Source organism: Amblyomma americanum, chromosome 1 (genome assembly GCF_052857255.1).
Source record: "Amblyomma americanum isolate KBUSLIRL-KWMA chromosome 1, ASM5285725v1, whole genome shotgun sequence".
Classification (NCBI taxonomy): Eukaryota; Metazoa; Arthropoda; class Arachnida; order Ixodida; family Ixodidae; genus Amblyomma; species Amblyomma americanum.
In genome coordinates this window covers 113,720,812-113,748,392 of record NC_135497.1, presented here as the reverse complement: position 1 = coordinate 113,748,392, position 27,581 = coordinate 113,720,812, and the positions used below count along the sequence as shown (strand labels likewise).

General features: G+C 46.6%; 1 protein-coding gene across 1 annotated transcript; it reads left to right on the top strand.

Moving 5' to 3' along the window:
- Positions 1-214: 214 nt before the first annotated feature.
- Positions 215-26,494, top strand: LOC144113482 (E3 ubiquitin-protein ligase RNF31-like). The gene is made up of 10 exons (XM_077646570.1): positions 215-422; positions 5,143-5,289; positions 6,200-6,301; positions 10,488-10,577; positions 13,879-13,993; positions 14,651-14,769; positions 20,805-20,915; positions 21,562-21,689; positions 24,503-24,668; positions 26,329-26,494. Exons 1-10 carry the CDS (start codon positions 402-404, stop codon positions 26,359-26,361), a joined length of 1,032 nt encoding a protein of 343 aa, XP_077502696.1. The 5' UTR covers positions 215-401; the 3' UTR covers positions 26,362-26,494.
- Positions 26,495-27,581: the final 1,087 nt, after the last annotated feature.

Sequence of the window (27,581 nt, the reverse complement as noted above, 5' to 3'; positions counted from 1 at the left end):
AGGCGTGTTATGGTGCGTGATATCACCATGCACACGACGCATTTTTTGCTAAATATAGCACGTTTTTCTTTCCCCCTTGTAGGAACAAGTTCAGCGCATGGCCCAATTGATAATGGGTGAGACATAGTTTATTTTGTGTGCTATTTCTGCAGCAGCGTTAGGCTCAAAACGTCGCGATGCACGGAGAATGTAAATAAAAATAACTGTCTTGCAGAGAGAGGCTCGAGAGTTCGCGGCCAAAGAGGTTGTGCGTAATATCGACGAAGCAATCATGGCAGCTCTCCTGAAGAAAATGGGGCTTTGGCGAAGACGAAGCGCTGCATGCTGCCAACAAGCAGAAGTCGATTGGTGATGCATTGAGATACCTGAACACTACCAAATTCCTCGAATGTCAGGTGTGCATGAACATGTTCCCAGAATGTGTGAGTACACTTTTCTTATTTTCGCTGTCAGGTGCAAGAAAGATTTTTGTTTACCCCTCACCAGTGCTGAGCGCGACGCATATCGATTTATCAATATATGTGGCGGTTGGTACGGCGTTCAGGCGCCTTTTTTGTTGGGCCATTTTCGCTTCAGGTATAGTTGCACATGTAGTTGGGCCCGACGGCGGCTCCTTGGCAGCGTATGTCAGAGCAACGTCGATTGATTTGTCTTTGTGAACAATAGAAGAGTCCACATGCATTAATTTAAAGCTATTTGTCTAGTATGTAACCGGCAGTACTGAACTGGCGTTTTAATTCCTCAAGATTATATGAATGACACAGTGCGCACTAATGAGTATGTTATCCATTGCTCGATACAGGCACTATATAGAGCTAATTTTTATTGCCCAAGTGCATCTATGGCCAAAGTGCGCAATGGCACGAGGTTTTTTCTTCTACTCAAGGTGGGTTCAAGACCCATTTCCCAAGCATTTCACCCTAGAAAGGCCGGGCACCAGGCAGGGGAAAGCTTGTACCCGTTGTATCACCGGTGGGTACCCGGCGGCACTGGGGATCGAGCCCCGCATCTCCCGCATGCGAGACGGATGCTGAAACGACTTGGCCACCACTGCGCTACACTATAAAGAGAATAACTTAATTGTGATACTTTGTTGCGAATAAAAATTTTGAAGCGAGCTTTTCCACAAATCACAATCGCATGCAGCGAATCTTATAGTCTGGAAGGTCCGCATCATACCATCCGTGTGTGCCAGGCGCTGCAAGTTTCGTCATATTGGCATCAGTTCTCTGTTGATGCGAACAAAAATTAAGTTGCTAACGTAACTATAAGTGTAAGGCCTGTTAAAAAAACCAGTCGTTTACAATCGACACGGACCCCGAATATATAGTTTGCGGCCTTATGGGAAAATTTGTGGAGCTTTCCGCGTTTTTAAAGCGTCTAGTTTGCTGTCGCTTATAACCACACTGCAGCGGCTTTCTTGGTGCACCGATCGCAAGCCGTTGCTCCTCGAATTTGGTTTGAACTCGCGTGCTGCTGGTTTCGCGTGCAGTGGCGAAGGAAGTGAAACTTGCATCGCGTCTATTCATGCTCGAATAGACGCTACTGGCATTGAAACAAAACTTTGGTTAAGGAGCAATGACGCGTCGAATGTGACACTCATATATCCTCTCTGGATAATCTTGCATTGCAGTGATACTGCGGAGTGACCCCTAAATTTGTTGGCGCCCTGAATGGTGCTTCGGAACTGTGACTGAATTTACTCGACAATTTTGGCAGCTCACGGCGGTGTGGCCGCGTTATATACAGGCCGTACCCTGTAAAGGGAGTAATTACGCATTGATAACCTCATTAAGTTATATGTTGGCGATATTAACGGCTAGGTGACATGTTGAGCCATCTTTGAAAAGCTTTAGACAAACGTTTCACCGAGAAGGAAGAAAGAAGGAAGGAAGCTATTACAAGCAGTCTAGTCTCGCCAAATCTTTCCCGCAGCGCATGTCCAATTCCTTCGTCACAGGCGGAAGCATGCTGCTAAGTTTACCAGAGAAAGTAAAAGTGAACTTGCCGCACCCTGCGTTTTCCAAGTTGTAAGCCTAGCAGCTGGTAGACTGTCGAGTGCATCTTGAAACCGCGCAAAAAAAAGACAAGGGACGAGGAAGAAACCAACAGGACAGAGCGCGGAACTTCAACTGGTTTATTACAACAGTGCGTCACATTTATACAGTCATCGTAATCACGTGGTAACATGACAAACGATCATCACGTAACACTGGTGCGCAGGCGTGTACGAGGACATCATGCAATCTAGATATGAATACTCTTTATCGGACAGGTTAACCGAGGTTTTGCTGACACACGATCCGGATTCCTTCTTGATGCAGTAGGCCTCATACACTTCTCTACACTCCCCCCCCCCCCCCCCCCCCCCCGCTAATGCGCCTACTCCTGCGTGGTGCTCCTGAAGTCTGACGTTTATACAACGTCCAGTTTGTCCGATGTAGCTTTTGCCACAGGACAGGGTATACGGTAAACAACCCCCTTTTGCACGGGACAAATCTTTCTGCGTGCTTGATACCGCATTCTTCTTTGTGCTTTCCCTGCACCTTGTTGCATAGGCCGGCCAGTTTTTGGGGTGCGGTGAAGACCACCGGCACGTCGCCCTTCTGAGCCACTTTTTTCAACCGATGCGAGATCTGGTGGTATTATGGGATGGCAACGGGTGTCTTGCGTTGCGCTTCTTCCCTACGGCGGTGCTCAGGTACGCCCCTGGCTTCACTGGCATGGGCCTCTAGCACAGAGGTGATTAACTCCCCAGGGAAACCAGCACTGGTCAGCCTTTTTAGCTGGAAACTCACGCTGTGTGCCATTTCATGATTACAGGACTTGTCCAGAGCAGCACGCAGGCAGTTTTTTGCGATACCCCGTTTAACAAGCTTGGAATGAGCTGATTGGTGGCTTAAAATCGCTTTTTTTTTTTTAGCGAGGCTGATACCTCCAGCACGCTTGGGTTTCGCGGAAAACTATACAGATATCAAGGAATTCCAAGGAACCTTGCGCTGGCACCTCATGGGTGAAGCTAAGACCAAAAGAGCACTCGGAGAAGATTTCTAGAACCCGGTGCACCGCTGTCATACCCCCCCCCCCCCTCTTGCGTAACCCCTTTCAGGAAAATAGCGTAATCATCCACGTATCTAAAAACCTTAGCCGAGTAGGCTGTGTCAAGGCGTTCAGCAATTCGCTTGTCACAGTAAGATAAAAATATGTCACTCAACAAAGGGTCAAGTAAAACTCTAGTTTGGGCGAGTTGGTTCACGTTGAAAGAAAAACTGGTAATGGCGCAAGAAAAAAAAAAAGACAGGATGGCGTCAGTCCTGTCTTTTGTGTGCCTTCTGTGTCCCCATTTCTTGCGCCATTACCAGTTTTTCTTTCAACAAAGGGGCTATGCAAGAGCCAATACAAACGCCACGCTTTTGAATGAAGTTCTTTCCTTCAAAATTGACAATGGTGGATGAAAGATAAAACCTAAGCATTTCTAAAAAGTTATCTACACTTAATCCGCGTGCATTCTGGAAGGCCACAGGGCCCTAGTCATCAATTGTATCTTTAAGAGCACAAAAGAGTTTGTCCTGAGGTATGGAATAAAACAGGTCGGTTACGTCTATTGAGAAAGGGAACAAGGGTTGATTCGAGCTTTCGTGGTCACGAAGAAATGCGATAACCTCTTCAGAATTCTTTATCATGAACGGGTCCGCTATTCGGAGTATACGCAAATGTTTTTGTAAAAACTTGGATAAAGCCCCTTGCCACGTGTTCCGCTCTGAAACAATGGCTCTAAAGGGAACGCCTTCTTTATGAGTTTTCGCGGAAAAGAAAAAAGAACGCCTCGGTTCCGCGATACCACTATCCTCAAAAAGTTCTGGTCTAAACTAAGCAGAGAAGTGTATGAGGCCTACTGCATCAAGAAGGAATCCGGCTCGTGTGTCAGCAAAACCTCGGTTAACCTGTCCGATAAAGAGTATTCATATCTGGATTGCATGATGTCTCGTACACGCCTGCGCACCAGTGTTACGTGATGATCGTTTGTCATGTTACCACGTGATTACGATGATTGTATAAATGTGACGCACTGTTGTAATAAACCAGTTGAAGTTCCGCGCTCTGTCCTGTTGGTTTCTTCCTCGTCCCTTGTCTTTTTTTGCGCGGTTTCAGGATGCACTCTACTAATAGTCACCGAACTAGCCCGTCTCTCTCTATTAGACTGTCGAGGTCATGCGCGTACATGCAAACGCTATCGGATCCGGCTGAGGCTACCCACCCTCACGGGAGGCACGTTGACTTGTAGGCCAACTCACATTTTGAGGTGCATATAAGCGCGCCCTTGCGCGGGGACTCAGACCAGTAACTGGCACGAATAGGGAGTAGAAGTGTATAGTTTATTCAAAATAATAAAGTTAGAAAACGATGGCTACCAGCCGGGGCAACGAAAGGGATAGGGTAGAGGGTCGGGTTAGAGCAAAGTAAGGCAGGTAATGACAAATGAAAGGAGAAATATTATCTTGAGGCAGCCCAAAACAGGTCGAAAAATAATATGCCTTCGGCTGATGCCACTTAGTATAACTGGCTCAAATTAGAGGAATAAATTGGTCGGGGTAACAAAAAATAAATAAAAATAAAATGCCGCAGCCCTTACCACGAAGTATGACGTGTAGGGAATGGTAAACTATTAAAATATTGTGTACGCTCTTCTCTCTAGCCTCCATGCTTGTGGTTACAGTAGAACTGGTCCGTCAAAAAATTAACGTAAATTCAGTCCACTTGCCTAGGCTTATTCAGTAATTGAACCTAGTGAAACGGCAACACGTTTATTATTATTTTTTTACTTTGGCGTCTCAGGATCATCGATTGCTGCTATGTAATAAATCGACCGCGGCAGCATACGCGCAATAAGAGGTTGCTTATAAAGGTTGCCGCACGCGCTGATCCACCGTTAAAGGAGTGTGCGTGTCGGAGGCACGGAATAAATGCGCACTTGGACTCCAGCACCTGTCTCAATCGTCGCACTGACTATGTCTGCGTGCTGCCGCTCACGCGAATGTCGCTTGCACGTTGTCATAATGCTCTTCGCTTCCAGCACAACTGCGTGCGTTTCCCGGAAGTTTCTGAAATCCAATTTTCGCTAATTCTCGCGCTTGCCTGCAGGACTTGGATCGGAATAAACTGCGGCCATGCCAGCACACTGGTTGCTCGGTTTGTCTGAAAGCTCATTTTTGGAACGGAGCTGAAAATGGCCAGCTTTCTTGTTTGCAATGCGACGCCGAAATTCTCCAGCATGAAAACATCTGCTTGGTACGCATGCGACTCGTGTGTCGTCCGTTCCGCTGTGCACACACTAATTTTTCCGCGCGCATCAAGAGTTCACGTTTCGGTGCTCAAGACTTCGTGTGCATGCGGTGCGATTTATTACTTTTAGTATAATAGTAGTGATTTATTACTATTATTGACAAGACCGAGAACAGGCGAAAAAGTATGCGCGCCATAGCTTTGTTGCACACGCAGCTCAATAAAGCAACCAAGGCGGAGTAACATAACAAAATAGGCTTGCACATGGAAGTGAGGTCCTTATCATTCAGCTAATCGTTGTTAACTTTCATAGGTTACGAGCAGTGCAAATGGTACAGTTTTCTTCATCTCTAAAAAGCAGCACAAAGCGAGACTGATTGCCTGACAATGACACCATTCAGTTCATTTGTTGCTTATTCTGGTTACTCCCAGCGCAATTGAGCACGGAGGACAAAGGCAGAAATAAGCATTTCGACAGGGAAAAACATGGAAGAAAATGAAAAAAAAAACATCGATGGGTGAATTTCACTGTCGTACAAATTCAATGATTTCGCGAAATTTCAACTTTAAGCTATTACCTTATCCATCAGCGTAATACGTCAATGAATTTCATCATCGTATCTGGGGTAGTGATTCATGGACTGCCGTTTTACGACGCTATCACAAGCGTAATCAAAATTAATCCATTGTCATGGCTGGTTAAAGGCATTTTTAATTTGAGTCAGCTAAATATTACATACGTAGTTCCGGGTAGGCGCTACTAGGTAGGCTGACCTCTTGTTAATAAGGAAAAACGAAGTCATTGCACTGGTGGAATTTGCATAGAAGGCGGTTATATTGTAAAGAAAGGTTGCAGTTTTATTAAATATTTTTCTGAGCACTCAATACCTTATGTCTATTTACTTCATCTGAACAGCTGAGGTCAATTTTCGGCGGCGAATACGACGACTTTGACAGGAGATTGCTGGAGCGTAGTATTGAACGCCAGTCGGAGTATGTGTACTGCATCAACGAAAAGGTTTGTTTCCACTTTCTGGCTTTTTGTTTGGCTCCTCATACCGAAGTGTAAGATATCGTGTGCATGTGCTGCTCCCGCTTCGGCAGTGCAACATAAAAGATGTCCAGTCTCTTGGAGTACGTTTTCTGTTGTGCAGTCTGTAGTATTTATGAAAACGTGCATGCCGACACATATCTCTCCGCCAGGTACAGCGGGCCTAGAACACTCTCTGGGCGTGTTTCGGGCTGAACACGCGACACCAAGCGATAACATTTGGTTAAAAATGGTCTGGATGTAAGCATGCGCAGTTTAACTCATATGTGATTTCATCGTTTGTTTTTTTGTTTTGTCTTCCTGGTGGCACCAGCTTTGAGAGCTGCGAAACACGCAGTTCGGTCGTTCTAGACAAATGTTTTGGGCTCTACAGTTTTCGCTGAACGGGGCACTATACCACGTGTACAAACTGAACGGGAAATTGAAGACAAGCTACGTAATACCGCTTGCAGCGGCTTTTAAAATGAATAATAGTTTGCAGTTTGGCGTGCACCGTTAATGTTGCATGAACTAATCGTACTTTCCTAATCTAATTTGCTACATTCTCGCCACTTGCTAACTTGAGTACTCTTTTGGAGAACCTTTATGGGAGCTCATTGGCGTAGACAGCCCGCGACACCAGGCAGGGAGTATAGTCGCGGTATGCAAGGCATTCTTTTTTTTTTTTTTGAAGGGCAGTTTCATTTATCTTTAGAGAGGTGCGGAGCCACCGTTCACTGTTGGTGTGTATGAAGTTTACCGTTATTAGAAACTGAAAATCTTAATGCTACTTACCCGAGTCCCCGCACAATGGCGGCGCATGCGGTGCCGGCACCTGAATGCACGGAACACGCGCGTCTCAATTGTTGTGGCAACCGGCAGGCAGACATAGCGGCGCTACGGCAGCACGGATTTTGACAATGTCACGTGGTATTTGAAAATCACGTGCCGGCGGGGAGGTGACGCCCATCTGTGCACTTCACTCAGTGGTGTGCTCTCCACGTGACCTTCTCTGCCTGGCCCGCGCTGCTCGCTGCTCCAGCCTGCAGGCGGGCAGTGAAGGTCACGTGGCACGTGCGCCTTGGAGTGACGTCAACAGGTGGGCGTCACCTTACGTGCCCCGCCCGTTCGCGATTTCCAAGCGATAGCTGTAAGGGTCCCGTTCGGCAGAAAATCCGCTGGCGTCCATTGTGGTTATGAGCGAAAGATTTGTAGAAAAAAGTGGCTACCCCTGGCCCTTAGTTTGCGAGTCAGACACGCTACCCGTAGGCCACGCAAGCTTTATTTCTTTTTTTTTATTATTATTGTAGGCCCCGCAGGCATGCTCGTACAGCGTGGTTAAAGCGGGGCTGTTTTCATATGTCGCGTGGTCTTTCACATGGAAACAGTGTCCGTGTCTGCGTGGGCAAGATGAGCCGCTACCGGAGCCGACTAACGCTATCGCGTCGCGCCCTTAAAGGCAGAGCTGAAGCGTTCTACAAATTTTCGAATTGCACGTGAAATTGCCAATAGTTGTACAGCCAACTGGAGCACCGAGCGCAATCGCGCTTTTGAAATTTTAAAACCGAAATGGCTATTCCTGATGGCCAGCTAAATATGTCTAATTGCAACCAGCTGCCTATATGTATTAGCTAGGAAGTCCACTATTAGAAGCTAGTTAACCAGAACCCTTTAAGTTCACCATTTCTTGTATTACTATGCCGTCATTTTCTACTTCGAAAAGCCTACTTTCAAAAATTAGTGGGAGGCTTCTCTGAAAGACATGGTCTAGCTTCCTGTCTGTATAACCTCCTTCTATATATATAGCCTGTTCCAGTTACTTTAATTAAACGGGGTTTAATAGTATGCCTTTGCAGAATAGCTGAATGCAACTTCAACCGCGCTTTTACCACTGTACAGTCAGCGCCATCCTTGTGTAGGGCGCTCGAGCGGCGCACTTAGCTCCATAAGAAATCGACCCCACGTCGCAGCTTCTAGCTTATAGAAGCAACGTTTGCGTGGAAATATAGAGCCAGACATATAACAGCAAGCAAGATGGTCACGACCACATTGCCAGGAAACCGCGGGCTGTTGACTAATCTCAGTTTGTATTGCGCTCTACACAAAGGTGACACAGACTGTACATAGAAAGTCAGACCATTTTTCTATTTTGTTCAGTCGCGCAATTTAAGAAATTGAAAAGATCGTGTTTTCAGCATTGCGTTTAGGGCGAAAATTTCGGTGCCAAATGGAAGACCATCCCAAATAACCTAAAATTCATCAATATTTAATTTTATGTGTGTTACAGATAAGTTTTTCCGGGTTGAAAAGAAAGCTCGCAAAATACGAAAAAAAAAAACGCGACAATCCGCTTGCGCGCAGCCGCAGCAGTGCTCTCAGACGTGGATCTATCTTGATCAGACATGATCTATCATGATCAAACGGGTTTCATCCTCATCATATTTGCACACACCGCATTATGTGTCTTAACGTATCGATCATAATTACAGAGTGCGGCCGTACAGCTCAAGGACAAATAAATACTTTCCAGAATTCTTTTTTGTACAAACCATCATGGAATGGAATTAATTCACTGCGAAGTGATGTGGTGAGGCGAAGCTGCGGATTTATTTTATAAAGCTCTCTCGAAGAATGTTGGGGAGGGGGGGGGGCGGACGCCTCCCTTGCTCCCCCCCCTCCACTTTTCCGGGGTCCCTGGCTTTTGTCTTGTCACATTTGCTATACCATCGAGCGTATAACTTTGTTCACGAGTTCCACATATGAGAGTACTGCAGTCGCGGCGCGCCAGCGGATGGTCAGGTGTTTTTTTTTTTTGCACATTTTGCGGTCTTTCTTTTCAGCGGAAAAAAAAACTAATTTAAAGCACGCATTGAAATAAAAACGTATTAATTAAATTTGCTGCAGTTTGACACTGGAATTTTATCTTCAAACGCAATAGCTGGAGAGCCAATTTTGTTGAGTTCATTTCATTACTCAGTTGAACAAACTATGAAAATGCTCTGACTTACCATACAGGATGTTTCACCTAAGACTTTACACAATTTTTAGAAACAGGCTTTCGGAGTTAGAAGTGATTTTTTCGGCATAGCATTGTCAGCGGTGTAGTACATCGGAATACAGCTAAGACAGTAAGCTAATACTGAATAGTTGTTTTTACCTATTATTGTTAGGCTCCTTAATTATTAAAAGGCGTGTAGCCCATCGTAAGTAATGTCCATATCAGTTTTTAGACTTTTGAAAAAGCGGTTACCCTCGGCGCTGTGGCGTAACAAATTTTCGCTATTTCGACGAGTTACATGCCCTGGAGAGGTTGCTTCGCCTGCAAGCTTCTCGAAAGAGCATGTATTTTGGAACGAGGTAGGTAAAATTTGTCGGGCCACAGCGCCGAGGTTAACTGCGAAATTCTAAAAACTGGTATGAATATTAATTACGGTTGCCTACACGACTCTCAATAATCAAGGAGCCTAACGGTAATAGTTAAAAAGCTCACTATTAAATACCAGTTAATCAGCCTTATAGTTGGCATGTCTTAGCTTTAATCTGATGTATAACACCGCTGACAATGCTATGCCGAAAAAAGCGCTCGTCTAACTCAAAAAGCCTATGTTTAATAATTGTGTAAAATCCTGAGTGAAGCACCCTGTACGCAGTGGTGAACAACATGGTTGAAGCTGCGGCGTTCACCTGTTGTGTCACAGTATATTTTTAAACTTTGGCTAATGTTAGCTGGGACCTGGTATACCTTCGTTGAAAGGCAATAAACGTGGCTGAAAGTAAGCGCCTGTGCGTGTGAGTACTTTCCGTCGTCCAGTCTTCGCACTGCTTCTCTCTACAGGTCATGCACCAACCAATCCAACCCAACTCAACACTTTATTGTGGTTTATCCCTCGAGGTCGATCGGGTGACGAGATTAGATCTCACGTTAGGATCTTGATGTTCTGCTCGTGGTGGCAGCGATCTCATGAGTGCCCGGTAAAAGTTTTTTTTTCCCCTCCGCCAGGCGTGCGGCAGAAGTTAGTTCTGTCCTGCCGGAAGCCGAAAAAGCGTAAAGAGCACATCGAGCGGCCGCCCAGCTCGGCTACGGTTCTGGTCACGCGTTCAGTGGCCTCGTTATGTGGGGAGACAGCCGGAGTAAACATCGCACAAATCTAATACAATTGTGTTGACACTGCAGTGCGGCCGCTGTTTCAATGTCCCGGAAGGCCTCACAAGACTAGACTGTCCATTTTGCAGAACAGTTGCCTGCGCGCTGTGCAAAAGCAAGGCAAGTATACCTTGGTCTCTGCTATAATGAGAACGATTATTAATGCGACAGCATTCAGGCTGTCGTCATGTAGTTTTCTGCTTCTCCGCAACAAAATTCTCTGATTGGTCAATTTTCTGAGGACGTCATCAGTGTCACCCGACCTCAGTGACCAATCGAGAAGCACCGCGAAATTCGAAATTCTCCAGGAAATTTCTTGGTAGGTCGAGAGAGGTCACGTGGCCTTCTGACGCCATCACAACCTGCCCACCGGATTGCGAGCAAACTGCCCACCATTGCCAAATTAAATGCAGTTGCCACCTGCCCACCATGGCGCTGCACATGAGCCTTACTGGAGGTTGGGAAGGGCAACGTGGGTCTCACAAGCCTCACCGGTGGCTGTGTTCGAAACAGTCACCTGCTAGTGCAGTGGCACATCGCCTCACCGCTGTGCCACTGCGCCAGTGCGGCTATCACGATCAGTATCGCGATGTGTGAATGCGATTGGTAGGCTTGTGGCGTCAACAACACTGCGTGACCACCAGTGCACGAATCATATGGCACCGCCAAATTTGAAAATGCGAGGTCCTCCAAAATTTGGATGTTGTCTCATCCAGCCGCGGTGGCTCAGTGGTTAGGGCGCTCGACTACTGATCCGGAGTTCCCGGGTTCGAACCCGACCGCGGCGGCTGCGTTTTTATGGAGGCAAAACGCTAAGGCGCCCGTGTGCTGTGCGATGTCAGTGCACGTTAAAGATCCCCAGGTGGTCGAAATTATTCCGCAGCCCTCCACTACGGCACCTCTCTCTTCCTTGATTCTTTCACTCCCTCGTTTATCCCTTCCCTTACGGCGCGGTTCAGGTGTCCAACGATATATGAGACAGATACTGCGCCATTTCCTTTCCTCCCAAAACCAATTATTATTATTATTATTATTATTATTATTATTATTATTATTATTATTATTATTATTATTATTATTATTATTATTATTATTATTATCATCCCCCAAATTCCTAAGGACCCCCAAAATTTTGGAAGTAGGCCCACGCCAGAAAATGAATTAAGGTAGATTAGTGGGTCGGATTAGTATAATCCTATATGATAATTCAATGGAAAGTACTTGAACACTCTAAAAGGTGATGACTCATTCATACTATATGAGGGCAAAGGAACTGGTTCCAACCGGAGTTTTGGCGGCAAAATCAAAAGAAGAACCTTACACTCATTGTAGACACCACAGCAGCTAACCCAAGTGCTATCGTATTTTCTTTAAGAATGTGGTTAACAAGCCTCCAAGTTTTTTTTTCTTCTGCTGCACTTTTGCCGTCGCCTTTGATATACCTTTAGCTGCGATATTTAAAAGTGCATGGTGTTTTTGTAACAATACGAATACATCGTTGCCCGCTGTGTGCCATACTAGAAACTATAGTTCGCAATGGTAAAAGGAACAATTACATGGAAAACTCTACTAACAACTTGGGTCGAGCAGAATAAGCAGGAGAAATATTGTACTGTAGGTGGTGCAGTGGCTGTCACCACTTCGCGCACTTTTGCGTGCGCTCCCAGACACCCTTAGAGCGTGTGGGGGTAGCGGTCTCGGTCACACAGGAGATGCCCTCGACTCAGCGTGGCAAGCTCAGCCGGAGACCAGCTACCAAGTGACAAGGGGGTTGGTCGTTTGGTGCCCAGCTTTCGCCGGTCGCAAGCCAGAGAATGGGTCGGAGCCAAAGGTTCACAAAACAAAACAGCTTATACAGCTAAGAGACGATACAGAGATTTCACAATCACTCGTACGAGCGCATATAAAGTGATTTACAAATACAATGCAACTCATGCAAAATAACAATCGAGAGAGATTACAATTCAAAAGAATCTTTGCACCTTAAGTGCACTAACACAGAGAAAGAGACAGACAAACAAAACACGATTTGTTCACCGGTCAGTGCGACAGCCCGCCGACCTGAGGAGCACGACGGGGCGGGTCCGCAGTCTGGCGCACGTTGCCTCGCTGGTCCTTGGCTGATCGAGTGGTGTTCTCCCGGGAGCCGAGCGGGCGCGCTTCTCGGAAGCTTGAACGGCGGCTCGGGCTAACCAACAGCGGTTGAAGCCCCTCATTTATAGGCGCAGTCCGCGTCTGTTTGTTCTTCGCGCCAAGGCAGTCGCGCACATACACGCAGTATCAACTGCACAAGCTCCTTCTACTACTCGCGCCGGGCGCGCGACCCCATTGGTCGAGCGCGGAAATCACCGTCCAGAAAAATCTAGGTCATTCTCGCCACGCTGAGTTATCGGCTCAGGAGCGAAGGGGAGAGGGTATCACTTTAGCGCGGACAAGGTTACCCCCTTTCCGTCGACAACGAGCTTCTCCGACATTCTAGAGAGATCGACGCCGCGCGTGACAATGTTTACTTTGGTGCCCCGCCGGCGAGCTGAGTGAAAAGCCCACGCAAGGGTTACGCGCTCTCCGGTGGTCCTTCCCCGCTGGTTTTTTTGTTTTATTTTACCGCGCGCGGGCGCGATTGCTTACGCGCAGCGCCCTTTCTAAAATGCGCCGAATTTTGTGACAGTGGCCTATTTTCAAAAAGCGGCCTAAGCGGAAAAAAAAAGTGCTGGTTTGTTATCTCAGTCAATGACTGTGTGTCACACAATTATTTTATCGGCGTCTTAACCGGTAGCTTTTAGTGACGATGTGTGGGAGAGCTTAAAAATATCGCCCTGTATTTACAATAATCAAAAAGCACTTTCAAAATCATGAATTTCAAACAAGCACACCATGCATTGAAACGAGTTTCCCGTTCCCGCGTAAAGCCACTGCAACGAATACAGTTACGAATTCAGCCTTGAGTTTATGTTAGCAAATATAACAATCACATGCAAAAAAAAAAAGAGCACTGACGCAGTCTGAAACGCGATTGCTAAGTCTATCTGAACAGAAAGGTGTCCATGGTAGGGAAAGGGTGGGCAGATGGTTCTTGATAATCACAAAGTGACTGAAGGGCGGGAAAAGCCTCAGGGTGCTTGCCACCGTTTCGACAGGAAGGGTTGTTTTCGTCTGGACAAAGCGTTCGTTTGCCAAGATGAAGAGAAGTTTTCGTGTCAAGCACAGTGAGGCTTTTCCCCACCCGTCGGTCACTTGTGAACTGAAAGTAGTCAGTTAATAATAATAATTAATTGGCTTTTTGGGGAAAGGAAATGGCGCAGTATCTGTCTCATATATCGTTGGACACCTGAATCGCGCCGCAAGTGAAGTGTCAGTTTGACGCGAACTCATATTTGTGGCATGCATTTGTGTCCATCTCCGCCTTTTTCCATGTTTCTAGTGGCGAAAAGAGCACGAGAGGAGATCGTGCGAGGAGTTCAAAAAGTGGAAAGCTGAAAACGATCCAGATGATCCCGAATTTCAAACTCAGGATTTAATTAGAAGAACTGCCATCGGTAAGCGCTACTATTTGTATATTTCTTGGCTGCTGCGAAACCACGTTGACGGCTTAATTGCACACGAAGAAGGAGTACACCGTGACTAGATCTGCTGTATAGTCAAAGAAAGCTGAGGTGTTGAACATTTTCCCACTCTCGCTGCGGCAGTCCAGTGGTTACGGCGCTCTGCCTCAAAGCACGAGGTCGCGGGTTCGATTTCCGACTGCAGCTGTCGGATTTATATAGAGGCTAAATGCGATAATGACGGCGTTTTGATATTTCAGCGCACGCAAAAGGACTTCTGATGGTAGGAAATGCTGTCGTGCGATCCACTTCGGCTCAAATCATAGCCGCTCCTTCAGCTTTGGCACGTAGAAATCGTTGCTAGGGATGTGCGAATATTCGAAATTTTTGAATAGTGAATTGAATATCCTTCCATTCGATTCGCTGAACGAATCACAGTGCAAGTTGAAATCATTCGAAATTAATCGAATATAGTCCGAAGTTCTGGAATAGGTTTCGATTATTTTGCACGAAGTTCGAATAAAGTACCTTGTAGTTTTCATCGGTGCCTTTCAAAAGAGCCTAACAGTATACGGCGCCGGGAGCACGTTTTACTTGGAGCATGAGCGCGCACGCAGTCTAAAAACGCCTGCTTCTTGTCGGTAATTTCAGAGTGCCCGAGGTGCCAAACGCAGTATTTCAAAGCCAAAGGCGGCTGCGCCCATTTCACGTGCGGGAACTGCAAGAGAGAGTTCTGTGAATGTTGCAAGACGGAGTTTTGGAGGGGAAAGGTTAGTGGAGCGTTTATTTCTTTTGGCAGTCATTAGTTACGAGCATATGATTATTCGGTGCCTCAGCATCTGTCTCTTATGGAAGCACTTGCCCCCTGCTTCATAAGGGGCTCAAATAAGTTTTTTTTACTTTTATTTATTTACTATTCCCGCACTGCCGTCAAGACATAATTGCAGTGTGTGCGTGTGTGTGTGTGTGTGTATTGGGGTGGAAGGGACACGTACATAAGTCGTACGACCAACATGAGCTAGCCATTCGTACAAGGCTGCCGTGTTGGCTCAGTGGCTACGGCGCTCGGCTGCTGACCCGAAAGACGCGGGTTCGATCCCGGCCGCGGCCGTCGAATTTCGATGGAGGCGAAATTCTAGAGGCCCGTGTACTGTGCGATGCCAGTGCACGTTAAAGAACCCCGTGTGGTCGAAATTTCCGGAGCCCTTTACTATGGCGTCCCTCATAAACTGAGTCACTTTGGGACGTTAAACCCCCATAAACCAAACTAAACCAAACCGTATTCTTCATCAGAGGGTCCCCGGTTTGAATCAGAGCGTCGGGATTGAAAGTTGTGATCTTTGAATCATAATATTTGAGCAATAAATGTATCTTTCGCTGCCGGACAAGCGAGATAATAAAGCCAGGAAATGCCGAACTATCGCATTTTTCTAAAAAAAAAAAATTGCAGAGTTGTCCTCAGTAACCGTTTAAGAACAGAAGGGACCTTAGCACTGACCTCTGCGGGACGCCAAAAGTGACTGTTGCAATGTCTGAAAAGCAGCCGTTGAACAAGACTCATTGTTTGCCCGGTGCTGATGCATTCAGTAATGGAATACCGCTTAACGCGGACACTGCCGTGGCAAGGAAATTAGCAAGTACACCAGAACGAAAAATTTTTGACATTTTTTTCTCTCGCGGCACCCTCTCTTGTACGGGTCAACACGTGCGGTTCAACATGTGCGCACGCATGAGGCTAGATGGGGCACAATTTTGGCACCAGCCGATGCCAGTGCAGACGGCACGGAAAGAAATCTCCGCAGCCTCGTAAGCAGAGAGAAAGCCGAAAGTGCGTGTACAGCCGTCCAGTCTGGGAGCTCGAAGGATGAACCTGTCGAGATCGGCTGCGTCTCGTATTCGTGTTATTGACTGAAATCTACAATTCATACGTTACGGTAGCCGCATAATTTTTCTATAGCTTTAATAATTGCTTTTAGTTGATTGCGGTTTGCGGCGCTGACACGAATTGTTCCATCTGACCTTAACTTTCAAAGTCTTGGAAGTTCGTCGCTTTTACGTGTATTTTTCTTGAAAGAGCCGGCTTAAACAGAAAAAGGTAATTTAGTCAGAAATGTTGCGTTAAACGATAGCATTAAGGGAACACAGCCGCCGCGGTGGCTCAGTGGTTATGGCGCTCGGCTGCTCACCCAAAAGACGCGGGTTCGATCCCGGCCGCGGCGGTCGAATTTCGATGGAGGCAAAATTCTAGAGGCCCGTGTACTGTGCGATGTCAGTGCACGTTAAAAGAACCCCAGGTGGTCGAAATTTCCGGAGCCCTTCACTACGCCGTCTCTCATAGCCCCAGTCGCTTTGGGACGTTAAAACCCCCTTAAGCCTAAAAATTAAGGGGATACTGAGGTCAAGTCCATGTGAATTTTGTTCTCATCCACTATATGGCGCTTTCTATGTTGTTGTTTGTTTGGCAGCAAACTGCGCAATTACTGCTGAGGATATTGGATTTAAAACTGCCAACGTATTTTTCTCCCACTCGATTAAAACCTCTCACTTCAAGACCAAAAAAGACTCCCTGATCACTACTTGGAAGTAAATGGCGGTGCAGTCTAGCTTCAGAAATCTGCGCACAAGACAATTTTCTAGACGTCACCGCAGTTTGATAGCGAAAACGGCCTCTGGTGGTGTTATCTGTATTTAACTTTTACAGCGATAGCTGTTAGGCACCCGTCCCTGGCTTGCGCGTCGCCGTCGCCTTCGGCGTAATCCGTGGGTGCGTTACCATGGTTACCATGGTCACCATGGCAACCTGGGTGTGGTTATCATCCCGCTCGACATCACGTAGGGTGTTAAGGCCTTTAATAGTGGTCTGCGTCCGTTCGTGTCTCGTCGTCTGATGTCAACTTTTGTCATGGCTAACCTGGGTTGCATAAGCCTACTGGTGGCTCTGTTTGGAACAGCCGCCTGCCAAAACTAAATGCCTGCACAGCTATCGCTCAACCTCGCGTTACATAGTCGTAACCGTCCTGCGATTTTTTTTGCCTTTTGTAGCTTATAAAGGCTCCAGTTTCTGTGAAAGTAGGCTCTTTTTCATTAGAACACGGTAATCTATCGATGCAGATCAGTTTGTTTGTCCTTGGTGTCCCATGAATGAATTACGCTTCTAGAAGGATCACGATTGCACTGCTCTCAGTATTATTTTAACCCATTACCTCCCAAATTGGTTTGCGAAAAAAAAAAAGAAATGCCTTTGTTTTTTGTTCCAATGGGTTTTACAAGGAACATTACAGTTCTTAACGTTCTTACATTTCCAACAACGGCGAAGACTTGCGATTCTTGCGCTGCCAATAGATCGCTTCAAAAACATGTTGATCTTGAGCATGCTGGAAAAAGGAAGCACCTTTCAGCTTTCCGCGAGTGCCTCCATCACAGCATATGAGCAGCCTTTGTCCATAACCAGCGATAGAACTGCGCAAAAAACGGTTAGCTTATGAACAGCCATTCTCCATGGGGCTTGTCCGTTGTTGTTGACCTAAGTAAACATGCTGCATACCCACGTGGTTCCGTGCTCATGGTCATCTTCGTCTTTCTCCAAGCGATGTCCAGGAATTTTCTGCCTCCTCTGATGTGCAGCGCGCCTCACGCCAGCTGTGTATTGCGACGGCATGGTGTCGCAGATGGCCTGGTGAAACCGTCAGTAGAGCGCTGGTATATGACGGGATCGAAAGGTTGATGGTTTGATTTCTTAATTAGAAATCAATTAGGCTTAATTATAAAATGCTTATTGAAACGTGCTCTCAGACAGCGGGCAGCTCGAGGAGATGACGGAGCTTCCCGGGAACCTCAGGGTTAAGGCTAAGCAGGTGCAAACTATCACAATTATGGCTCATGGCGGTACCACTAGAGGACTTGTCGCATTTACCCTCCCCTTTGAAAGACACCGACTTTATGCCGTATGTCAGAGTGGAACAGCGGTAAGGCGGAACCGAAGAAACGTCACAAGAGTCTGGCGCTTGATTTGGACACTGTGAAAGCCCCGATGGGCGTGTTTCGGCCTCATTCTGGCGACGTGTATACGACTTCGGACGTCGACTGTCTAGACAAGCAAACAGTTCCTTGTGGCGCGAGCGGTTCGTAGTTGGCCTAGCCTAGTTGGCCTATAGTGCATCGTATGGGCCAAAGTAACGGCGCAGAAGTTTTTTGGAGCACCGCGGCATCCAGGCTTTTTCACCGGGCTATAGCTCTGGTCGTCATTTTCGTGCTGGTAGCGGGTTAGCTGTCGAGCAAGTTGGCGGGCGGCCTCTGCGTGACGGATGAATCTGTCAACACTTGTGACAGAGGAGTTAGCACTGTCTGGAGCAGCATTTTGTCCAGCATGATTATAATGGCTTCGCGACCGTGCACCAAACTGAACGGAGTGAATGGAGGCGACTCGTCACAGCGGCCGGCGAAAGCAAGAATGTTCCCGCCAACAAAGAAGAGCAGAGGTCATTTCAAATGTTTCCCGCCTGTCACACGGGCTAAAAAGCTGTTCGTCACATGGGCATAGCTACTGGTATTCGAATAGAAAAAGAACGGGAGCGGAACAACAGCACGACAGATTGTGGAGATAAATCTCAGGGCTCCGTTAGTGCCATGCGAGATAGGAGTAATATGCGGAGTGCAGGTTAAATAAAGGAAAAAAAAATCACCGTTCAAAGTGGACGATGTATCAGCCGGCACATAAATGAAGGTCAGAAACGCCCAAACTAACTTGAATTGTTCGTTTATGTCCGATGACTACAACACGTGCACCAAGTGCAAACCTTTTAAGAGGGAGCTCTGTAAAAGAGAGGGACGCGACGGGGAGGACCTCCGTCGCTCGCTCCGTCGGGGCGAAGCTCATGCCAGCGGCGGCAACTTGAGACATACACGATGTGCACCAGCGGATGCGTGCTTTCGTCCGGTGTCTCCGCACTCCGGCTTAGTAAACACTCCGGTAACGCCCTCACGGAGTTTGCTTGGGGTAGCTGTTTGGTGATACATGAATAACAAAAAAAAAAGCGCAGGACCGGCGGCTAAAATGCAGCGGCACTGGGGATCCAGCGCCCTTACGCGGCTCGACACACATCTCGCCCTTGCAGTGCGCTTGCTGTAGCCCGCCCCAAATGTTGTTAGCTCTCTGTTGCTGACAGGCAGATTGCTCTATCTTTAGAAATTTTTCCTCTGTGCCTCACAACCACGGGAAAAGGATTGTTTTCTGGCGGTGTAGCGTCAGTCGTGACGATCGAGCCGGCACGATCAATTGCTGAGGCGAAGACAGATCACAGGGAGGAGTATTGTGACTAAACTGCAGCGTGTACGGCTAGGGGGCCCCTGACTGCCTAATCGCCCGTGTACGTACGGGCGACGAGCGAAATTTCTGGGGAGGGCAGACCCGAGCAGCGAGGAAAGCGACATGGACAAAAAACTTCGCGCGGCGGCGCCGCTCGTATCTTGCCGCCGTTGCTCGGGACTTGGCGCAAAATTTCGCGCGCATGGAGCTCTGCCTTTATTGTCTAAAACTGTCGTCTTGGCGAGACAGAAAGCCCCGCTTAGACGAGAAATTTTTCAGGCTCGCGAAACTGTCAGAAAAAAAAAATATGTACGATCAATGCGATTGATGCGGCATAGTTTTGCTTTAGCATTAGTGCTATAAATACGGATGAACCAGCCGCTGCCGCTGAAGGGTTCAGACCGTGCGAGCGGATGGAGTGACCCAGACCATCGATTACCATGTGTCACACCGTGCCTCCTGTCCACCCTCCCGATCAAATCGCGCAGTCACAGTGGGAAACCCGGACATGCCATACCCCCTTCCACTCTCCTCCACCCGTCGCCTTTTACCATCTGTGTTCCCTCTCCTACTTTTCGTCTCCCGTCATTCCCCTGGCTATTTCCCTCTTTCTACTTCCTGCCTCCCGTCGCCTCCAACCCTCTCGTCACCTTCCCTCTCCCATTTTTCATTTTCGGTGAAAGTGGTGAGGGGATTTCCTTCTCTCTGCTTTGCCACCTGCCAACCGAGGCTTCAGTTGGACAGACGGACAGATTTTTTCCAACATGGGGGTTCTAATGCTGACGAGGCACAATTTCGGCAGTGACACTACGGGGAAAGGCTTTTGTCTCACACTAGCGGCTGGGATAATCGGTGGCGACAGCAGTGCACCCGTCACTTCCCCCCTGCAACGAAATTCTCACCGACAAACGGTAGACTTAATAAGAAAAGGTTTATAAATACGTTCTCTTCGAGTACCAGGGAGCTCGAGACGAAGACGACGAAGCCTCTATAGGGCACACCATGAATAAGGGTAGCCAGGTTGCCAACTAATACAGTTTGACCATGGTCGAAATCAGTTTGGCCGCATGGCGGCACCACCAGAGGCGTTAGCAGTGTGGCAATAACTTATTATTCTGCTTAACTACCTCATGATCAGCGACAGGTTAAGAAGTGTGAGAATGAGCGAGAACTTCCATGTATTGCGACAATATGCGAGAAGTTAGCTCAAATCGGCCCTTTGGGCTTTAAAGTGCGCACAGTGTTCTTGCATGCTATTTAAATTCCTTGTTCTTGATTAATATATAACGTTCTGCAATAAACAGGCGGCGATTTTTGTACGTACCATGAAATTTGATGTTATCAAGGTTGAATATTCGAATTTCAGTGTGTCGTTTTCGCGTACTCCCTTCTTTGTTTTCACGTGGCATTTATCTTGGTCTAGGAGTTCGCTTGCCTGTTATTCGTGCCTGTGTTTATTTACTTTGCTTCGTTTTTTTTATTCTGGTTTTTCATTTCCAGGAGTGCGGCAGAGAAGCTTGCAAGAACCAAGGCATGCATGGCCACCATCCCAGGAACTGTTTTTTTTACACGAGAGACTACAGTCACGAAGAACTCCTCGGGATTCTCAAGGTATACCGTCGCGCTGAATACTATTTCCCTTTTATTACTAGACGTTACTCTCCTTGACCTTTCCATGGCTGCACAAAGCGCTACGTTTCCAGGCACTGCAACGATAAAGACGATGATTTGTAACCATCTCCAGCTAAAATATATAAAGTCCAAAATATTGATGACCTGCTTTATTTGTATGGGCGAGTTCACGGAAAGTGCCTGTCAGGGTAGTGCACTTTAGATTGGCCAACAGATTAGGTGCAAGTTTAGATCATGATGGAATTGCACAGACCTTGAGATACTGCAATAACCTTTGTAAGGGAATGAAAGAAAAAAAAATTTTGCGTCAATCGTTTGGTAGATTTACCCCTTAACTTTACATTTCGCTGCAAGCGGTGGAATTTGTACTTTACCAAGTGCCAACGACTGCGCGCGCTTTCAATCAGTTGAGTCCCTGAACTGTCCGATTTTTGTCAGCGAATCAATTTATCCTGCTTTATGATATTCTCCAGAATACACTGACGCGTCAGAGATTGCGTAATAGGCGGCTTAAAACGTGGAGCTTGAATGACACGAGTGCCGCTTGCGATTCTCTATTTGTGCGGAAGACCTAAAGGTGCGATTCAACCGCGAACGTTATTGAAAAGTGGACTCATTCTTCCAGAATGCGTCCATCGGGGTCGACGAAGAGATCCCTGCAGATTCGACGCTGACCTGCTCCGTCAGTATCACCAACGATGACTTTCATGATTCACCATGCGGACTGGCAGTACTGAGAGCCAAGAAGTGCGAGTATGTATACCGCCGCTTTTGTACACCGGGCAGCTGTGCTGAAACAATCATTTGCTTTCATGCATGGTAATGGCCCTAGAATTATTGTAGCACTGCGCAGGCTGAGAGAAAGCAAATGAGGAATAAGGCGCTAGTTTCCTTCATATTTTCTGTTCGGTTTGTTTCATGCTCTTGCTTGGGGCTCGAGAACGTGCTCATTGAGCTTACGGGGTGTACTTATTGCAACTGCTGCATAAAGCCTGTCTGCAGGCATAGACAGTTATTGCCCGTGAACCCTGGTCCGCACCACTGGACTTCGATTTCGACTTTGTTCTCGAAAACAGTCATGCAGGCACTGCGGAATCGGGGTGTACAAAAGTTCTACGTGAAAATACTGGCAGAGATTTATAACAGCTGCACAGCCACCATAGTCCTCCATAGAGTCAGCAATAAAATTCTAATCAGGAAGGGTGCCAGGTAGGGAGACACGATCTCGCCAATGCTATTCCCCGCCTGTTTACATGAGGTGTTCTGAAGACTGGATTTGGAACAGCTGGGGATAAGGGTTAATGGAGAATACCTAATTAGTGATTTGCCGATGTCATTGCCTTGCTAAGTCACTCGGGAGATGAATTGCAAATCATGATGAATGAGTTAGACAGGCAGAGCAGAACGGTGGATCTAAAAATCAGAATGCAAAAAACCAAAGTAATGTTCAACCGTCTCGTAAGGGAACAGCAGTTCACAATTGGCAGCGAGATGCTGGAAGTGGTAAGGGAATACGTGTATACTTGCTACTTACGAGAGGTAGTATATTACTGATACTCACCTAGGGTGCAGCAACGCGGAGGCTAACGAAAAGGGTTCAGCTTTAGTTAAGGACAACGCAGCGAGCCATGAAAGGAAAAATGGTAAGTGTAATGTTAAGAGACCGGAAGCGGGCAGAGTGGGCGAGGGAACGCGGGTTAATGACATCCTAGTCGAAATCAAGTGGGAGAAATGGGCTCAATTGGGCAGGGCATGTACTGCGAAGGCAAGATAACCGCTGGTCCTTAAGGGTAACGGAGTGGACTCCAAGGGAAGGCAATTGCACCAGGGGGCGGCAGAAGGTTAGGTGGGCGGATGAGATTAGGAAGTTTGCAGGCATAGTATGGGCGCAGCTGGCAAAGGACAGGGTTAATTAGAGAGACATGGGAGAGGCCTTTGCCCTGCAGTGGGTGTTGTGAGGTTGATGATGATGATTACGATGATTTCGAAAGGACCATGGCCCTCTTCAGAATAAAGTTCGAATCTTATTTTTGTTTTTCTCGCGTATCACTAATCCGTGTTAACTTACTGAGAAAAAATGTGCATGTGCATGTGTATGTATATTCGCGCATGCGTGCGTGCGTTGTGTGCGCGTGCGTGCGTGTGCTCGTATGGTTTAACTTCCCGAAGTGACACGTGGGCTCTGGACTGCGGATGTTTTTAACCCTTTGACGTGCCTGTACACAACTATGTGCAAAGCGAACTCGCAGCTTTTTCTGAGAGTTGGCTGTACCTAGCAGGGATTTGTTTCAGGTGAGTTTTGGATCTTTCTTGCAAATACGCTTTTTTTTATGCCATACAGCGAGCGCGATAAATATTTCGCGATATTATTTTCTGTGTAATTTTGTGAGAATATATTTCTCCACCAGTATTAACATAATTTTTTTGCTATTTCAAATGTTATGCGCATTTTATAAATACATGTTGTTGCCACGATCCTTTAGTTTTTTACTTGACAAGTCATGGCGGTTCCATGTTGCTATTTTAATCAATAGTGACACTTTGCACAAAATTTTGCTCATCCCTACAAAAAAATCAACCGCTAATATTTCGCGCAGGAAAACTAACAAATTGTATTTCTTAAGGCCTGAATATACTATTTAGGCGGGAAAATGTCTACCTTGATGAAAACAAAGAAATGGTGTTTAAAGGGCTAAGGTGCTCTGGGACGTTCAGACAAAAAAACAACAACAAAAGAAACGCAGTCATACCGGGTGTTTCAGCGAACACTTTCAAAGATTTTCAAAAATAGGCCTTTTGGGTTAAAAATATGGCTTTTGCGGCGTAGTATTTTCAGTGTTTGCGGACACCAGAAAACCGGTGAATCGCCTTAAGTAGTAAGCTGTTTAATTAATTTTTATTAATTACTTTTTAACTAGTAGAGTTAGGCGCCTAGTTGCAATTAGAGATTTGTACTTGGTCGTTAGTAATAGTCATATCAGTTTTAAGAATTTCGAAAACGAGGTTACCCTTGGCGTTGTGGCTCGACAAAATTAGGCTTTTTCGACCAGTTACGCTCACTGAAGAGGTTGCTTTGCCTGCATGGTTTCAAAAGCGCATGTACTTTCGCATGATGCAGCCATTTTTTTGCGAGCCACAGCGGCGAAGGTAACCGCGCTTTCAAAATTCCAAAAGCTGATATGGCTATTACTAACGACCGGCTACAAGTCTCTAATTGTAACAGGCGCCTATAACTGTACTAGTTAAAAAGTTAATTATTAAAATTAATTAACCAGCTTACTACTTAAGACTATTCACCGGTTTTCTGGTGTCCGCCAACACTTACTATACCGCAAAAGCCATATTTTTACTCCAAAAAGCCTATTTTCGAAAATTTTTTAGTGTTCGTTGAAACACTCGGTATAATAGATGAATTGTTCAGGAACTGCCTCAAGTGATTCAACCTTTAGCGGCTTGTCTAAGAACATCTACACAGATTCTGAACAGCGCTGCTGCCCGGATTCAGGTGCGTTTGAAGAACATGTGCTCAACACCGAGTACTATGCTTGCTCCTCTTCTGTGTGCAGGAAGCACTACAAGGAGTATCTCTGCGAGTCGATTTTCGCCCACCGCGTGGACGTCCTGAGCCTCATGAATGAGCAGAAGCTAGAGCAAGAGCTTCACAAGAACGGCGTAAATGTGCCGGTGATTCCAGCAGCGAATCCTGGAGAAAAATTACAGGCGCTTCGACAGGTAAAGCGCGATGAAGCTATGCTTGTATTGCTATGCTTTGCCGCTCTACCCGCCAAGCCGAGTTCTACGGACGGGCCATATTCCTTTCCAAAGTTTCCAGGCCGTTTAATTTGTTTCTGGGCTCCGGTCAGCGACTCGCATGACATCATCGGTGCAGGAAATTTACGGAGGTCGAGGGGCAACTTTCTTCACTCCTTTCGAGCTTTGATGCCCCAGAGCTACTACTAGAGTTCTGTTGCGTCGCTCGGCAGCGCACCTTGTGGCCAGAAAACCTTTGAAAAGGCTGTACGTAACATATTTTGATGCTTAAGCTCTTTTGTGCTTGTTGAAATTGGAAAAAAATTATACAGCTTATGCATTCTAATTAGGGAGAATGAATCTTTTTTTAGCTCATTTCGCTTGAGAGCGTGCGGGTCATACTCGAAACTCTTGGCTGATTTGTTGGGTTTTTCCAGCTCATCACGCTAAATTAAACTAAGATATTGGCTGCGCTCAATCGTAAGGGGGTGGGAAAAATTGGTTTCACAGCGGCGCGCGAGTGGTGTACAGTGTCTTCCTTTCTTGACAAATACATGAATGTCGTCGCTGTGGCAGGGCTACTGGGACAAGCGTTGACTCTTTGTGTAACCAAACGCGAGGGAGATGTCTTCTCATAAATGTTTCGTATTTTCGTCTTCACTCACTTTCTCCCCTCCTTGCTCCGTATCTGCTGGATGGGTCGTGTGTATCGATGCGCTTATGTGGTTTCGAAGTCGATAATTCACTGCCGATATTGAAAGACAATTACAGCAAGATACACGCATACTAGATCTAGGAATTTAGAAAGTAGGCGGACCTTGAGCGCCTTTCGTCAGCTCTGGGCTATTAACTCAGTCGGCTCACCTTGGAATGGCGCATCTGTGCTTTGGGATGGCTTTCGGCGTTGTGATAAGAAACCTTATTGGTAAACTCCATTTAGATCGCAAGAGACGTTCCTTGTGAAGCCTATACGAAACGTTTACATGTTTACTTCATGCATTCATAATTTTTGCGTCATGTACAGTACTAAGTTTTAAAAGTTAATCCATGCATCAAGGTGTATTGTTGCGCAAGTTGGTGAGACATTGTGTAGGAAAAAGAGCGCGAAAGAACACATGATCCATGCGTAGAGGCTATGACTCGAGAACAGCAGCCTGGCTTCGAATGCAAGCTAGTCACGTGGGCTGCATGTCGATGTGGCGTGTGCAAGGTGCACCGATTACTCTGACAGGTAACTTTGCAATGTGGAGTAGCACAAACAGTACAGCAGTAGTTGTCAACACATTTGGCTAAAATCGTTGCCGCAAAGATTGTTATGCCCCAGGAACGACGTAATAGGATATTCATAACGAGGCTGCGCGGGGAAGGGGGGGGGGGAGACAGCCCGAAGTAGAATCTTTGGCCGCTATGATGCCTTCGTGGCATTGATTCCCGTAAAGACTAAGAGAGCCACAATTGAATGCAAGAGCTGAGACGTTTAAGACACTTGGCGAATGAAATCACCTCATCAGAGGCCGAAGGCAGCGCCCGGCAGATTTTTGGAGTGGTGCCCGCACACCCCACGCCTCCCCATTGGCGCTGCCACTGTTCTGCCCAGCGGGACAGTGTGATGAGACGGACCAATTTTTCCCCCCTCTTCTAGGCCGTCGCTGCAGCTGTGCCACTTAGAAGTTAGATCAGGAGAAGACTGAACACCACCGTCTACGTGCCCTTCGGCCCGTGATTGGCCACCCTGAGGCGCCTGTGGAATGGAGCTGCTGCTCGCTGCATGTTTGTTTTTGAAATGAAATAAACAAGTTAACTGGTTGGTTCTGCCGCATATTTAATCGCAAAAATGGGGAATGAATTAAAGGATGTATACTATAAGCAGTGCTTTGGGCACTGGGGCTTCATAGAAGGAGAAGCAAATAACACTCGTAGAAATAGAGGATATCCAACGATTCTCGCAATCTATACACTTTAGTGCAAGAATTTTTGATGCATATATCACTAATATATTTCAAAAACCCATAACATTATTAAAACTAGACAAGAATAATTGGGCCTTGCATTAGCAGAAAGCTGGACATTCGGAGAGCTTGGTTCTCATTCGTCGCCGGCCGCTGGTTGCCAAGGAGACGAATTTGTTAGTAAAGCTTCCTGAAGCGAAAAACGGTGCACTAAGGGGGGGGGGGGGGGGCGAAATACTGAAGTTTAATTATCTTCCCTGGATAGTCTACATAACTCGGAAAATATGTTCAAACTGTTGTGTGTTGCAAGTGTGTGTGCGCGCGCACACACGCACACACACATGGCAACCTGCGTGCCGCACCGAGCACACGAAACGGTCTAAACCGGCGTGCGGCGCAAAAACAAGTGGTTCAGGGCTCTAAAATTACTTTTAGAGTATGTGCTGCATTATGGGCTGTAATCTGCCACTCCTTCACCTGTAAACTGTCGGTAACGGGAGAAGTTCACCTACACAGTCCGAATGAAGCACGCTGCCCGCTATTTTTTTTTATAGAGCTGTGCTCGATACTTTGCTACCTATCAACAGCGGCACGCTATAGACCTGAACGAGATTAAGGTCAGCACAATAACCACCGCAATAATTAGCGATTCTTTACTTCAGCTAGGAACGAATAAATTGTTTAATTTTGAATAGAAAAAGAGAGGAGGGACGTAAAGACGGACAACGCAAAAGTGCGCAGTCACAGCAACCACAATACGAAAATCGGCACCCACGTAGCGTGGAATAGAACACACGCTGAATGGCACTGTAGGAAGTTTTCAGTACATTTTCAGTGGCGCAAATCTCCACAAACTATGAAAGTCTTTCCAACAAGGGTCCGGGCTCCAGCGAGTAATGCTTTCAAAATTTTTGTTGGTACCTAGCAATGAGCACCTTGCAGCGTT

Excerpts from the sequence above, each read along its gene's own strand:
- LOC144113482 (XM_077646570.1), top strand. The coding sequence starts at position 402 with ATGAACATGTTCCCAGAATGT. Across the intron at positions 6,302-10,487 it reads TGTACTGCATCAACGAAAAG|TGCGGCCGCTGTTTCAATGT; the intron begins GTTTGTTTCCAC and ends TTGACACTGCAG. Across the intron at positions 14,770-20,804 it reads CGGAGTTTTGGAGGGGAAAG|GAGTGCGGCAGAGAAGCTTG; the intron begins GTTAGTGGAGCG and ends TTTCATTTCCAG.